The sequence below is a fragment of the Oncorhynchus nerka genome, linkage group LG17 (genome assembly GCF_034236695.1).
Source record: "Oncorhynchus nerka isolate Pitt River linkage group LG17, Oner_Uvic_2.0, whole genome shotgun sequence".
NCBI lineage: Eukaryota > Metazoa > Chordata > Actinopteri > Salmoniformes > Salmonidae > Oncorhynchus > Oncorhynchus nerka.
The window spans coordinates 717311-734271 of NC_088412.1; the positions used below are offsets into that span (position 1 = coordinate 717311).

Here is a 16961-nt window from a genome sequence, read left to right on the forward strand (position 1 = left end):
TGTTGGGTTGATGGGATAGTACACTGTGGTGTCCAGTAGTGTTGGGTTGATGGGATAGTACACTGTGGTGTCCAGTAGTATTGGGTTGATGGGATAGTACACTGTCCAGTAGTATTGGGTTGATGGGATAATACACTGTGGTGTTGGGTTGATGGGATAGTACACTGTCCAGTAGTATTGGGTTGATGGGATAGTACACTGTCCAGTGGTGTTGGGTTGATGAGATAGTACACTGTCCAGTAGTATTGGGTTGATGGGATAGTACACTGTCCAGTGGTGTTGGGTTGATGAGATAGTACACTGTCCAGTAGTATTGGGTTGATGGGATAGTACACTGTGGTGTCCAGTAGTGTTGGGTTGATGGGATAGTACACTGTGGTGTCCAGTAGTATTGGGTTGATGGGATAGTACACTGTCCAGTAGTATTGGGTTGATGGGATAGTACACTGTGGTGTTGGGTTGATGGGATAGTACACTGTCCAGTGGTGTTGGGTTGATGGGATAGTACACTGTCCAGTAGTATTGGGTTGATGGGATAGTACACTGTGGTGTCCAGTAGTATTGGGTTGATGGGTTAGTACACTGTGGTGTCCAGTAGTGTTGGGTTGATGGGTTGCTTCTCCATTATTTCTTCTGTCTCTCAGGGAACAGCCATCTCAATTTCTCATTATGCAGAAAGCAAAACAGTAAGTCATTATACAGCTGAGGAACAGTCAGTCATGATACAGCTGAGGAACAGTCAGTCATTATACAGCTGGAGGAACAGTCAGTCATTATACAGCTGGAGGAACAGTCAGTCATTATACAGCTGAGGAACAGTCAGTCATGATACAGCTGAGGAACAGTCAGTCATTATACAGCTGAGGAACAGTCAGTCATTATACAGCTGAGGAACAGTCAGTCATTATACAGCTGGAGGAACAGTCAGTCATTATACAGCTGAGGAACAGTCAGTCATGATACAGCTGAGGAACAGTCAGTCATTATACAGCTGAGGAACAGTATATTCATTATACAGCTGGAGGAACAGTCGGTCATTAAACAGCTGGAGGATCTCAGTCATTAAACAGCTGGAGGATCTCAGTCATTATACAGCTGAGGAACAGTCAGTCATTATACAGCTGAGGAACAGTCAGTCATTATACAGCTGGAGGAACAGTCAGTCATTATACAGCTGGAGGAACAGTCAGTCATTATACAGCTGAGGAACAGTCAGTCGTTATACAGCTGGAGGAACAGTCAGTCATTAAACAGCTGGAGGAACAGTCAGTCAATATACAGCTGAGGAACAGTCAATTCATTATACAGCTGGAGGAACAGTCAGTCATTATACAGCTGGAGGAACAGTCAGTCATTATACAGCTGAGGAACAGTCAGTCATTATACAGCTGAGGAACAGTCAGTCATTATACAGCTGGAGGAACAGTCAGTCATTATACAGCTGAGGAACAGTCAATTCATTATACAGCTGGAGGAACAGTCAGTCATTAAACAGCTGGAGGAACAGTCAGTCAATATACAGCTGGAGGAACAGTCAGTCATGATACAGCTGGAGGAATAGTCGGTCATTAAACAGCTGGAGGAACAGTCGGTCATTAAACAGCTATAGGAACAGTCAGTCAATATACAGCTGGAGGAACAGTCAGTCATTATACAGCTGGAGGAACAGTCAGTCATTATACAGCTGAGGAACAGTCAATTCATTATACAGCTGGAGGAAGACTCGGTCAAAAAACAGCTGGAGGAACAGCCAGTCATTATACAGCTGGAAGAACAGTCAGTCATTATACAGCTGGAGGACCAGTCAGTCATTATACAGCTGGAGGACCAGTCAGTCATTATACAGCTGGAGGAACAGTCAGTCATTATACAGCTGGAGGAACAGTCAGTCATTATACAGCTGGAGGAACAGTCAGTCATTATACAGCTGAGGAACAGTCAGTCATTATACAGCTGGAGGAACAGTCAGTCATTAAACAGCTGGAGGAACAGTCAGTCATTAAACAGCTGGAGGAACAGTCAGTCATTATACAGCTGGAGGAACAGTCAGTCATTATACAGCTGGAGGAACAGTCAGTCATTATACAGCTGGAGGAACAGTCAGTCATTATACAGCTGGAGGAACAGTCAGTCATTAAACAGCTGGAGGAACAGTCAGTCATTATACAGCTGAGGAACAGTCAGTCATTAAACAGCTGGAGGAACAGTCAGTCATTATACAGCTGGAGGAACAGTCAGTCATTATACAGCTGGAGGAACAGTCAGTCATTATACAGCTGGAGGAACAGTCAGTCATTATACAGCTGGAGGAACAGTCAGTCATTATACAGCTGGAGGAACAGTCAGTCATTATACAGCTAGAGGAACAGTCAGTCATTATACAGCTGGAGGAACAGTCAGTCATTATACAGCTGGAGGAACAGTCAGTCATTATACAGCTGGAGGAACAGTCAGTCATTATACAGCTGAGGAACAGTAAGTCATTATACAGCTGGAGGAACAGTCAGTCATTATACAGCTTGAGGAACAGTCAGTCATTATACAGCTGGAGGAACAGTCAGTCATTATACAGCTGAGGAACAGTAAGTCATTATACAGCTGGAGGAACAGTAAGTCATTATACAGCTGAGGAACAGTAAGTCATTATACAGCTGGAGGAACAGTCAGTCATTATACAGCTGGAGGAACAGTCAGTCATTATACAGCTGGAGGAACAGTCAGTCATTATACAGCTGAGGAACAGTCAGTCATTATACAGCTGGAGGAACAGTCAGTCATTATACAGCTGGAGGAACAGTCAGTCATTATACAGCTGGAGGAACAGTCAGTCATTATACAGCTGGAGGAACAGTCAGTCATTATACAGCTGAGGAACAGTCAGTCATTATACAGCTGAGGAACAGTCAGTCATTATACAGCTGAGGAACAGTCAGTCATTATACAGCTGGAGGAACAGTCAGTCATTATACAGCTGGAACATCAGACATTACATTCGAATCAGATCTAGCAGTGTATGACTGTCACTACCATTACCATGGACATGTCTGGATGCAGTACTCACCTTTATACCCCAAGAAGAGGTGGTGTGTTTGGACTTGAGCTCTTCCACTGATTCATAGGTGTGGTTGTTATCAGAAGGTCTGGCCGATCCTTTCAGTCCTAACTCTGGTATGTGTTCATAAGGTCTGGCTGATCCTTTCAGTCCTAACTCTGGTATGTGTTCATAAGGTGTGGCTGATCCTTTCAGTCCTAACTCTGGTATGTGTTCATAAGGTCTGGCTGATCCTTTCAGTCCTAACTCTGGTATGTGTTCATAAGGTCTGGCTGATCCTTTCAGTCCTAACTCTGGTATGTGTTCATAAGGTGTGGCTGATCCTTTCAGTCCTAACTCTGGTATGTGTTCATAAGGTCTGGCTGATCCTTTCAGTCCTAACTCTGGTATGTGTTCGTAGGTGTCGTCCAGTAGGAGACGGAGGACCGGCTCACAAGGGACCTCAGCGTACAGACTGTTAGCTACGTCTTCCTCTTCCTGTGGTGATGATGTCATGGATGATGTCATGGGTCCTTCCTGGTCCCTGGGTCTACCTGCCAGTTGATACACGAGGGCAGGTATGGGGCTGTTACATAGATGATCCAGACTGTGGCTGATTATTGGAGGTCTCTTGGAGGTATCCTTGTGGTAGCTCTGGTCCAGAAGGGAAGGTCCAGATGGGTAGCTCTGGTCCAGAAGGGAGGGGCTAGTGGTCCGTTTAGTGGGGTTGGGAGAGAGTCTTGGGGGAGTAAAAGAAGGTGCGCTCAGCCTGTAGGAGTTATTGGCCCCCTCCTCTGAGTCAGGATCCAGGTCCAGGAGAGGCAAAGACTTACTCTTGCAGTCCAGCAGGCTGAGTAGCTCTGAGTAGACTGTGCCTGGGTCTGGTCCAGGGGCTGAGGCAGGGCCTGGGGCTCCAGGTTTACCACTGGGGATGCCCCCCCTCTGAGGAGGGGTTTGATGTTGGGCTACAGGACCCAGGCCTTCAGCCCTTCCTTCTGGAGCTCTGGGTAGACCCTCCAGGCTCCTGGGTTGGGGATTCATGGCCTTGTGCTTCTCCAGCTGGGCATACAACGCCCTTCTCTGAGCACTACCCTGGTGGTAATCCAGGGAACTGCTCTTCAAAGGACCTGCCCTTCTAGGCACAGGTGGTACTCTAGGTACAGGTGGTACTCTAGGCACTGGTGGTACTCTAGGTACAGTTGGCACAGAGGGTTCTTCCTGGTTAGAGAGACACGAGGAAGTGATTTGGTTACACTCTCTGAACAACTTTGAATCTTTTTTTGCAATCGTCAGCAAGTAATCAAAACAAATCTTAGGCCTGAGTTTTACAAAGAGGCCCTTTGACTTGACATCTGTTAGTTGAGTGTTCTACCAACCCCCCCATATAAAGCTGTAGTGTTTGTACGTTACAAGAAACCAAATGCAATAGGACCGTAGTTTATGTGTGAACATTTTGATGAGCAAACTCACAGTCCTATGGCAGCGGGTTGCCTTACAATCGTACCTCGAATAAAACATATTATTTGTACACTAACCTCTGGTTTCCTGCTGCTTTTGGGAGGCAGTGTGGGAGGAGGAAGGTGCTCCTCGGCGTGGTCGCTAGGACTATCCCTGGTCCAGTCACCCTGCTGGTCACTCTGTGCGTCCCACAGGCTCCTCACAGCTCTCACACTGACCCCTGGCTTCTCTCTGAGGTTGACTTTGATGACGTCATAGACTTCTCCTCTGGAAGACTGAAATAGCACGACATCATCAGTTTTACTAACAGGTACAGTGCACACCACCGTTATAACTGACCAGATGTGTTTAACTGATATACTGTATTCTGTGAACACTACCATTATAACTGACAAGATGCCTACTTGAACCAGTTAGACACACACTATCTTACAAAATGTCTTCTTGAATACCTTCTTGAATTCAAATGAGAACATAAAGATCGTGTAGCTTGGTCTCAGATCTGTGAAGTTGGCAAGACGGCACAAATAGAGCAGGCTAGAGACAGTCTCTCCTCACCTCTAGACAGGAGCAGGTCAGGTACTCTCTAAAGTGTTAAACAAATCAAATCAAATTTATTTATATAGCCCTTCGTACATCAGCTGATATCTCAAAGTGCTGTACAGAAACCCAGCCTAAAACCCCAAACAGCAAGCAATGCAGGTGTAAAAGCACGGTGGCTAGGAAAAACTCCTATGACTGACTGTTCCTCTAGAACATGGCCAAGATGTTCAAATGTTCATAAATGACCAGCAGGGTCAAATAATAATAATCACAGTGGTTGCAGAACAGTTGAAACTGGAGCAGCAGCACCAGCTGCAAACAACTGGTCTGGGCCAGGCTAGAGACAAAATCTCTCCTCACCTCTAGACAGGAACAGGTCAGGTACTCTCTGAAGGGCTCTATGGGGCTGGTCTTGTAGTGTTCTATCAGTTCTCCCAGGGTCTCATGCTCCTCTGTGTCTCCAGACACTATGAACTGGCCTGACTTACTCTGGTTGATCACAAAGTGTCTGCATCGATCACGGCCTCTGGAAGACAATAATAACACTGGTAAGTCCGGGGTATGATGTTGTGTTATACTGTGGTCCACTGTTATCTCCCTTGTTACCTCCGCTGTTATCTATCTATGTATCTATCTCCACGGGCGTGCTATTTCCACAGTTATCAACAGTATGTTATCTCCTCTGTTATCTATGTTATCTCCACTGTTATACGTATTATCTCCACTATTATCTATGCTATCTCCACTGGTATCTCCACTGTTATCTATGTTATCTCCACTGGTATATATGCTATCTCCACTGGTATATATGTTATCTCTACTGTTATATATGTTATCTCCGCTGGTATCTCCAATATCTCCACTGTTATATCTCCTGTTATCTTTGCTATCTCCACTGGTATATATGTTATCTCCACTGGTATGTTATCTCCACTGTTATCTATGTTATTGCCACTGTTATCTCCACAGCTATATATGTTATCTTGACTGTTATCTCTGTTATCTCCACTGTTATCTATGTTTTCTCTACTGGTATGTCCACTAGTATCTATGCTATCTCGACTGTTATCTTTGTTATCTCCACTGTTATATATGTTATCTCCACTGTTATCTATACTGTTATCTATGTTATCTCCACTGTTATCTCTACTAATATATATGTTATCTCCACTGTTGTCTCCACTGTTGTCTCCACTGTTACCTATGTCATCTCCACTTGTATGTTGTCTCCACTGTTTTCTATGTGATCTCCACTGTTAAATAAATAAATAAAGGTTAAATAAATAAATAAAAAAGAAATATCTCTGCTGTTATATTTACTGTTATCTATGTTATCTCCACTGTTATATATGTTATCTCCACTGTTATCTATACTGTTATCTATGTTATCTCCACTTATCTCTGCTTTAACCTATTTTTTTTTATCTCCGCTGTTAACTATGTTATCTCCACTCGTACCTCTGTTATCTCCATTTTTATCTCCACTGTTATTTCCACTGTTATCTATGTGATCTCCACTGGTGTCTCCACTGTTATCTATGTTATCTCCACTGGTGTCTCCACTGTTATCTATGTTATCTCCACTGGTGTCTCCACTGTTATCTATGTGATTTCCACTGGTATCTCCACTGTTATCTATGTGATTTCCACTGGTGTCTCCACTGTTATCTATGTTATCTCCACTGGTGTCTCCACTGTTATCTATGTGATTTCCACTGGTGTCTCCACTGTTATCTATATGATTTCCACTGGTGTCTCCACTGTTATCTATGTTATCTCCACTGGTGTCTCCACTGTTATCTATGTGATTTCCACTGGTGTCTCCACTGTTATCTATATGATTTCCACTGGTATCTCCACTGTTATCTATGTGATCTCCACTGGTATCTCCACTGTTATCTATGTGATTTCCACTGGTATCTCCACTGTTATCTATGTGATTTCCACTGGTGTCTCCACTGTTATCTATGTGATTTCCACTGGTATCTCCACTGTTATCTATGTGATCTCCACTGGTATCTCCACTGTTATCTATGTGATCTCCACTGGTATCTCCACTGTTATCTATGTGATTTCCACTGGTGTCTCCACTGTTATCTATGTGATTTCCACTGGTGTCTCCACTGTTATCTATGTGATTTCCACTGGTGTCTCCACTGTTATCTATGTTATCTTCACAGTTTTTTAAAGAACAAATTCTTATTTACAATGACGGCCAAACCCTCCCTAACCCTGACGACGCTGAGCCAATTGTGTGCCGCCCTATGGGACTCCCGATCACGGCCTGTTATGATACAGCCCGGTATCAAACCAGGGTCTGTAGTGACTAGCACTGAGGTGCAGTCCCTTAGACCGCTGTGCCACTCGGGAACCCTGTTATCTCCACTGTTATCTCTGTTATCTACGATAGAAGAACAACAACCAGAACGGACCTGTATGACAGGATGTATCCCATGGCTTTGTCACTTAGTCGGATCAGGAAACAGCCCAGTTCTTTGTCTCTCAGCATCTCTTCCGCATCTCTGCAGAAGCATTAAAAAGTATTAAAAAGCAATATAAACCAATGCAAAAAATATCCCTCAACCCTCATAAAGGTATTATTGATATGTTATAGGGGGGTATTATTGATTTGTAATAGGGAGGTATTATTGATAGGGAGGTGTTATTGATATGTTATAGGGAGGTGTTATTGATATGTTATAGGGAGGTGTTATTGATATGTTATAGGGAGGTATTATTGATATGTTATAGGGAGGTATTATTGATATGTTATAGGGGGGTATTATTGATATGTTATAGGGAGGTATTATTGATATGTTATAGGGGGTATTATTGATATGGGGGTGTTATTGATATGTTATAGGGGGTATTATTGATATGGGGGTGTTATTGATATGTTATAGGGGGTATTATTGATATGTTATAGGGGGTATTATTGATATGGGGGTATTATTGATATGTAATAGGGGGTATTATTGATATGTTATAGGGAGGTATTATTGATATGTTATAGGGGTATTATTGATAGGGAGGTGTTATTGATATGTTATAGGGAGGTATTATTGATATGTTATAGGAGGTATTATTGATATGTTATAGGGGGTATTATTGATATGTTATAGGGGGTATTATTGATATGTTATAGGGGGTATTATTGATATGTTATAGGGGGTATTATTGATATGTTATAGGGGGTATTATTGATATGTTATAGGGAGGTATTGATATGTTATAGGGAGGTATTATTGATATGTTATAGGGGTATTATTGATATGTTATAGGGAGGTATTATTGATATGTTATAGGGGTATTATTGATATGTTATAGGGAGGTATTATTGATATGTTATAGGGGGTATTATTGATATGTTATAGGGGTATTATTGATATGGGAGGTATTATTGATATGTTATAGGGAGGTATTATTGATATGTTATAGGGGGGTATTATTGATATGTTATAGGGAGGTATTATTGATATGTTATATGGAGGTATTATTGATATGTTATAGGGGGGTATTATTGATATGTTATAGGGGGGTATTATTGATATGTTATAGGGGGTATTATTGATATGTTATAGGGGGGTATTATTGATATGTAATAGGGAGGTATTATTGATATGTTATAGGGAGGTATTATTGATATGTTATATGGAGGTATTATTGATATGTTATAGGGGGGTATTATTGATATGTTATAGGGAGGTATTATTGATATGTTATAGGGAGGTATTATTGATATGTAATAGGGAGGTATTATTGATATGTTATAGGGAGGTATTATTGATATGTTATAGGGAGGTATTATTGATATGTAATAGGGAGGTGTTATTGATATGTTATAGGGAGGTATTATTGATATGTTATAGGGAGGTATTATTGATATGGAAGGTATTATTGATATGTTATAGGGAGGTATTATTGATATGTAATAGGGAGGTATTATCAATATCTACATCTCACAAACACAATGAATAAATAAAATCACAATCAGAAGGTAGCAATAATTCAAGTTAACACTGGAAAGGAAATGAACGCACCTTGGCTCATTTAATAGAGTTCAAAGTTCGCTATTCCAAATTAAAATATAAATCATTAATCCTTCCAGTTGCTGGAAAAGGAATCATACTGTGAGTCACCACCCTAAAAACAGCGTCGTGCTGGCATGCACTCCACTACACTCCACTGCACTCCACTGCACTCCACTGCACTCCACTCCACTGCACTCCACTACACTCCACTGCACTCCACTGCACTCCACTACACTCCACTGCACTCCACTCCACTACACTCCACTCCACTGCACTCCACTGCACTCCACTACACTCCACTGCACTCCACTGCACTCCACTGCACTCCACTCCACTGCACTCCACTGCACTCCACTACACTCCACTGCACTCCACTCCACTCCACTACACTCCACTGCACTCCACTGCACTCCACTGCACTCCACTACACTCCACTGCACTCCACCCCACTGCACTCCACTCCACTGCACTGCACTGCACTCCACTGCACTCCACTGCACTCCACTACACCCCACTGCACTCCACTACACCCCACTGCACTCCACTACACTCCACTCCACTGCACTCCACTACACCCCACTGCACTCCACTGCACTCCACTCCACTACACCCCACTGCACTCCACTGCACTCCACTCCACTGCACTCCACAACACTACACCCCACTGCACTCCACTGCACTCCACTCCACTCCACTGCACTCCACTGCACTCCACTACACTCCACTATCAATCTCCAATCCTATCAATCTCTCAATAGACCTGTATGTAGAAGTACTTACCTTCTGGTGATGAACCCTTCGAACCAGGAGGGGAAATTTCCCTCATGGAGGATGAGAGGAGCTTGAGTCTCCATGAACCACTTCAGGGCCATCTCTCTGTGCCTGCACCCTGTCCCCAGATTCCCCTCTGTCCCCTGGTCCTGCTGGGACTCCACCGCCGTCTCCATCCTGACCCGGTCCTACCCACACCCCACCAAGCAGGACAGCAGTCAGCACAGATGAGAACAATGAGCAGAGATAACCTAATCCTAACCCAAACATAGACCTAATGTTAACCTAATCCTAACCCAATCATAGACCTAATGTTAACCTAATCCTAACCCAATCATAGACCTAATGTTAACCTAATCCTAACCCAATCATAGACCTAATGTTAACCTAATCCTAACCCAATCATAGACCTAATGTTAACCTAATCCTAACCCAATCATAGACCTAATGTTAACCTAATCCTAACCCAATCATAGACCTAATGTTAACCTAATCCTAACCCAATCATAGACCTAATGTTAACCTAATCCTAACCCAAGCATAGACCTAATGTTAACCTAATCCTAACCCAATCATAGACCTAATGTTAACCTAATCCTAACCCAATCATAGACCTAATGTTAACCTAATCCTAACCCAATCATAGACCTAATGTTAACCTAATCCTAACCCAATCATAGACCTAATGTTAACCTAATCCTAACCCAATCATAGACCTAATGTTAACCTAATCCTAACCCAATCATAGACCTAATGTTAACCTAATCCTAACCCAATCATAGACCTAATGTTAACCTAATCCTAACCCAATCATAGACCTAATGTTAACCTAATCCTAACCCAATCATAGACCTAATGTTAACCTAATCCTAACGAAAGCATAGACCTAATGTTAACCTAATCCTAACCCAATCATAGACCTAATGTTAACCTAATCCTAACCCAATCATAGACCTAATGTTAACCCAATCATAGACCTAATGTTAACCTAATCCTAACCCAATCATAGACCTAATGTTAACCTAATCCTAACCCAAGCATAGACCTAATGTTAACCTAATCCTAACCCAAGCATAGACCTAGTGTTAAAATAGTCCTAACCCAAGCATAGACCTAGTGTTAAGATGGTCCTAACCCAAGCATAGACCTAGTGTTAAGATAGTCCTAACCCAATCATAGACCTAATGTTAACCTAATCCTAACCCAATCATAGACCTAATGTTAACCTAATCCTAACCCAATCATAGACCTAATGTTAACCTAATCCTAACCCAATCATAGACCTAATGTTAACCTAATCCTAACCAATCATAGACCTAATGTTAACCTAATACTAACCCAATCATAGACCTAATGTTAACCTAATCCTAACCCAATCATAGACCTAATGTTAACCTAATCCTAACCCAAGCATAGACCTAGTGTTAAGATAGTCCTAACCCAAGCATAGTCCTAATGTTAAGATAGTCCTAAACAGTGGAACACTCAGTGCAGTGAGGCAGCAGGTTGAAGGGCAGCAGACTGATTTGCCTATTTTCCGTTAGCGGTCAACCTGAGAGCGAGGCCAGCTGAAAGTATCCATTGTTCCAGTTTACTACTCTCACTGCCTGTTAATACTGGTCAGGATCAGGACATTAAGAGAACCCACTGCCTGTTAATACTGGTCAGGATCAGGACATTAAGAGAACCCACTGCCTGTTAATACTGGTCAGGATCAGGACATTCAGAGAACCCACTGCCTGTTAATACTGGTCAGGATCAGGACATTAAGAGAACCCACTGCCTGTTAATACTGGTCAGGATCAGGACATTAAGAGAACCCACTGCCTGTTAATACTGGTCAGGATCAGGACATTCAGAGAACCCACTGCCTGTTAATACTGGTCAGGATCAGGACATTAAGAGAACCCACTGTCTGTTAATACTGGTCAGGATCAGGACATTACATAGATACAGATGCATTACATAGATACAGACACATTACATAGATACAGATACATTACATAGATACATTACATAGATACAGATACATTACATAGATACAGATACATTACATAGATACAGATACATTACATAGATACAGATACATTACATAGATACATTACATAGATACAGATACATTACATAGATACATTACATAGATACATTACATAGATACAGATACATTACATAGATACAGATACATTACATAGATACAGATACATTACATAGATATAGATACATTACATAGATACATTACATAGATACAGATACATTACATAGATACATTACATAGATACATTACATAGATACAGATACATTACATAGATACAGATACATTACATAGATACAGATACAGTACATAGATACAGATACATTACATAGATATATTACATAGATACAGATACATTACATAGATACAGATACATTACATAGATACAGATACATTACATAGATATATTACATAGATACAGATACATTACATAGATACAGATACATTACATAGATACAGATACATTACATAGATACAGATACATTACATAGATACAGATACATTACATAGATACATTACATAGATACATTACATAGATACAGACACATTACATAGATACATTACATTGATACAGATACATTACATAGATACAGACACATTACATAGATACATTACATTGATACAGATACATTACATAGATACATTACATAGATACATTACATTGATACAGATACATTACATTGATACAGATACATTACATAGATACATTACATAGATACAGATACATTACATAGATACAGACACATTACATAGATACAGATACATTACATAGATACAGATACATTACATAGATATAGATACATTACATAGATATAGATACATTACATAGATACATTACATAGATACAGACACAGTACATAGATACATTACATAGATATATTACATAGATACAGATACATTACATAGATACAGATACATTACATAGATACAGATACATTACATAGATACAGATACATTACATAGATATAGATACATTACATAGATACATTACATAGATACATTACATTGATACAGATATATTACATAGATACAGACACATTACATAGATACATTACATAGATACATATACATTACATAGATACAGATACATTACATAGATACAGATACATTACATAGATACAGATACATTACATAGATACAGATACATTACATAGATATAGATACATTACATAGATACATTACATAGATACAGATACATTACATAGATACAGATACATTACATAGATACAGATACATTACATATATACATTACATAGATACAGATACATTACATAGATACATTACATAGATACAGATACATTACATAGATACAGATACATTACATAGATACAGATACATTACATAGATACATTACATAGATACAGATACATTACATAGATACAGATACATTACATGGATACAGACACATTACATAGATACATTACATAGATACAGACACATTACATAGATACATTACATAGATAAAGATACATTACATAGATACATTACATAGATACATTACATAGATACAGATACATTACATAGATACAGATACATTACATAGATACAGACACAGTACATAGATACATTACATAGATACATTACATAGATACAGATACATTACATAGATACAGATACATTACATAGATACAGATACATTACATAGATACAGATACATTACATAGATACAGATACATTACATGGATACAGACACATTACATAGATACATTACATAGATACAGACACATTACATAGATACATTACATAGATAAAGATACATTACATAGATACATTACATAGATACAGATACATAGATACAGATACATTACATAGATACAGATACATTACATAGATACAGATATATTACATAGATACATATACATTACATAGATACAGATACATTACATAGATACATTACATAGATACAGATACATTACATAGATACAGATACATTACATAGATACAGATACATTACATAGATACATTACATAGATACAGATACATTACATAGATACAGATACATTACATAGATACAGACACATTACATAGATACATTACATAGATACAGATACATTACATAGATACAGATACATTACATAGATACATTACATAGATACATTACATAGATACAGATACATTACATAGATACATTACATAGATACATTACATAGATACAGATACATTACATAGATACATTACATAGATACATTACATAGATACAGATACATTACATAGATACAGATACATTACATAGATACATTACATAGATACATTACATAGATACAGATACATTACATAGATACAGATACATTACATAGATACAGATACATTACATAGATACATTACATAGATACAGATACAGTACATAGATACATTACATAGATACATTACATAGATACAGATACATTACATAGATACATTACATAGATACAGATACATTACATAGATACAGATACATTACATAGATACAGATACATTACATAGATACATTACATAGATACAGATACATTACATAGATACAGATACAGTACATAGATACATTACATAGATACATTACATAGATACAGATACATTACATAGATACATTACATAGATACAGATACATTACATAGATACAGATACATTACATAGATACATTACATAGATACAGATACATTACATAGATACAGATACATTACATAGATACAGATACATTACATAGATACAGATACATTACATAGATACAGATACATTACATAGATACATTACATAGATACAGATACATTACATAGATACATTACATAGATACAGATACATTACATAGATACATTACATAGATACATTACATAGATACATTACATAGATACATTACATAGATACATTACATAGATACATTACATAGATACATTACATTGATACAGATACATTACATAGATACAGATACATTACATAGATACAGATACATTACATAGATACAGATACATTACATAGATACAGATACATTACATAGATACAGATACATTACATAGATACATTACATAGATACAGACACATTACATAGATACAGATACATTACATAGATACAGATACATTACATAGATACATTACATAGATACAGATACATTACATAGATACAGATACAGACAAAAAAAGTAATACTGTTCAGTCATTAGCCAGCTGTTGACATTCTTTTAAAAAGTGGTTGTGGTTATTTTACACTGTAAATCTGCAGCTACGTAACTAAATCAAATCAAATCAAATGTTATTGGTCACATACACATGGTTAGCAGACGTTAATGTGAGTGTAGCGAAATGCTAACAAACTAACTAACTAACCAACTAACTAACTAACCAACCAGCCCTAATATCTGAGCACTCACAAGCCGAAAGCCTTAAATTGACCATTAACCTATTACTATTTAACATCTCTGTATTACTGTTAACATCTCTGTATTACTGTTAACATCTCTGTATTACTGTTAACATCTCTGTATTACTGTTAACATCTCTGTTTTACTATTTAACATCTCTGTATTACTATTTAACATCTCTGTATTACTGTTAACATCTCTGTATTACTGTTAACATCTCTGTATTACTGTTAACATCTCTGTATTACTGTTAACATCTCTGTATTACTATTTAACATCTCTGTATTACTATTTAACATCTCTGTATTACTGTTAACATCTCTGTATTACTATTTAACATCTCTGTATTACTATTTAACATCTCTGTATTACTATTTAACATCTCTGTATTACTATTTAACATCTCTGTATTACTGTTAACATCTCTGTATTACTGTTAACATCTCTGTATTACTGTTAACATCTCTGTATTACTATTAACATCTCTGTATTACTGTTAACATCTCTGTATTACTATTTAACATCTCTGTATTACTGTTAACATCTCTGTATTACTGTTAACATCTCTGTATTGACTGAAAAAAAGTGCATTCAAGTTATCAAAGTTATGTGACTCATGCGTTATAGAGATGAAAGACTGTTCAAGAGTTTTATCATCAGATCTTGACTATACTGTATGTTATGTACCTTGAGGCAGGTCCTGAAGCGGTCTGCTATAGGCTCTAGTCCAGCTGTTTCTCTGTCAGGTACCAAGGAGGGTAGCAGGGCTGAGACAGGGTCAGGTCCAGCTGTTTCTCTGTCAGGTACCAAGGAGGGTAGCAGGGCTGAGACAGGGTCAGGTCCAGCTGTTTCTCTGTCAGGTACCAAGGAGGGTAGCAGGGCTGAGACAGGGTCTGGTCCAGCTGTTTCTCTGTGAGGTACCAAGGAGGGTAGCAGGGCTGAGACAGGGTCTGGTCCAGCTGTTTCTCTGTCAGGTACCAAGGAGGGTAGCAGGGCTGAGACAGGGTCTGGTCCAGCTGTTTCTCTGTCAGGTACCAAGGAGGGTAGCGGGGCTGAGACAGGGTCTGGTCCAGCTGTTACTCTGTCAGGTACCAAGGAGGGTAGCGGGGCTGAGACAGGGTCTGGTCCAGCTGTTACTCTGTCAGGTACCAAGGAGGGTAGCAGGGCTGAGACAGGGTCTGGTCCAGCTGTTTCTCTGTCAGGTACCAAGGAGGGTAGCAGGGCTGAGACAGGGTCTGGTCCAGCTGTTTCTCTGTCAGGTACCAAGGAGGGTAGCAGGGCTGAGACAGGGTCTGGTCCAGCTGTTTCTCTGTCAGGTACCAAGGAGGGTAGCAGGGCTGAGACAGGGTCTGGTCCAGCTGTTTCTCTGTCAGGTACCAAGGAGGGTAGCGGGGCTGAGACAGGGTCTGGTCCAGCTGTTTCTCTGTCAGGTACCAAGGAGGGTAGCGGGGCTGAGACAGGGTCTGGTCCAGCTGTTTCTCTGTCAGGTACCAAGGAGGGTAGCAGGGCTGAGACAGGGCGTTCTGAGACCTGAGGTGTCTAGAGCGCAGACATAAGGTCCCTGTTCAAACAACATGAAAAATACAGGTCAACTGTAAGAAAGGTTTAATGATTGACAGGTTGTTACAACATACGGTGTAATAACATCCAATAAGATAACAAACACACATTCAAAAGGCAGAAAGAGGCTTGAGTTCAGAAAGCTAGAGAAACTGTAACCGTACCTGTGTCTGATCTCTACAGTGTGTGGTGGTGTGATCCTAAAG

The 16961-nt window shown here is 39.5% G+C and overlaps 1 protein-coding gene across 2 annotated transcripts; it reads right to left on the minus strand.

Annotated features, from left to right (window-relative positions):
* Positions 1–529: 529 nt before the first annotated feature.
* On the minus strand, positions 530–16753 carry LOC135561362 (titin-like). 2 transcript variants are annotated; one of them, XM_065002812.1, is made up of 7 exons: positions 15883–16730; positions 9844–10022; positions 7465–7554; positions 5393–5558; positions 4567–4764; positions 3062–4249; positions 530–663 (listed from the first exon to the last, which is right to left on the minus strand). In XM_065002812.1, exons 2-7 carry the CDS (start codon positions 10008–10010, stop codon positions 625–627), a joined length of 1848 nt encoding a protein of 615 aa, XP_064858884.1. In that variant the 5' UTR covers positions 10011–10022; positions 15883–16730; the 3' UTR covers positions 530–624. The 2 variants fall into 2 exon arrangements, with proteins under 2 accessions (XP_064858884.1, XP_064858885.1); XM_065002813.1 differs by lacking the exon at positions 530–663 and having other exon boundaries at positions 2927–4249; positions 15883–16753.
* Between the last annotated feature and the right edge of the window lie 208 nt (positions 16754–16961).

Bases quoted from the DNA above. Each gene is read 5' to 3' on its own strand.
- LOC135561362 (XM_065002813.1), bottom strand. From the start codon at position 10,010: ATGGAGACGGCGGTGGAGTCCCAGCAGGACCAGGGGACAGAGGGGAAT. The intron at 7,555-9,843 runs GTAAGTACTTCT...ATGCTTCTGCAG, and splicing joins GAAGGGTTCATCACCAGAAG to AGATGCGGAAGAGATGCTGA. The intron at 4,765-5,392 runs GTGAGGAGAGAT...GTGCTATTTCAG, and splicing joins TGACCTGTTCCTGTCTAGAG to TCTTCCAGAGGAGAAGTCTA.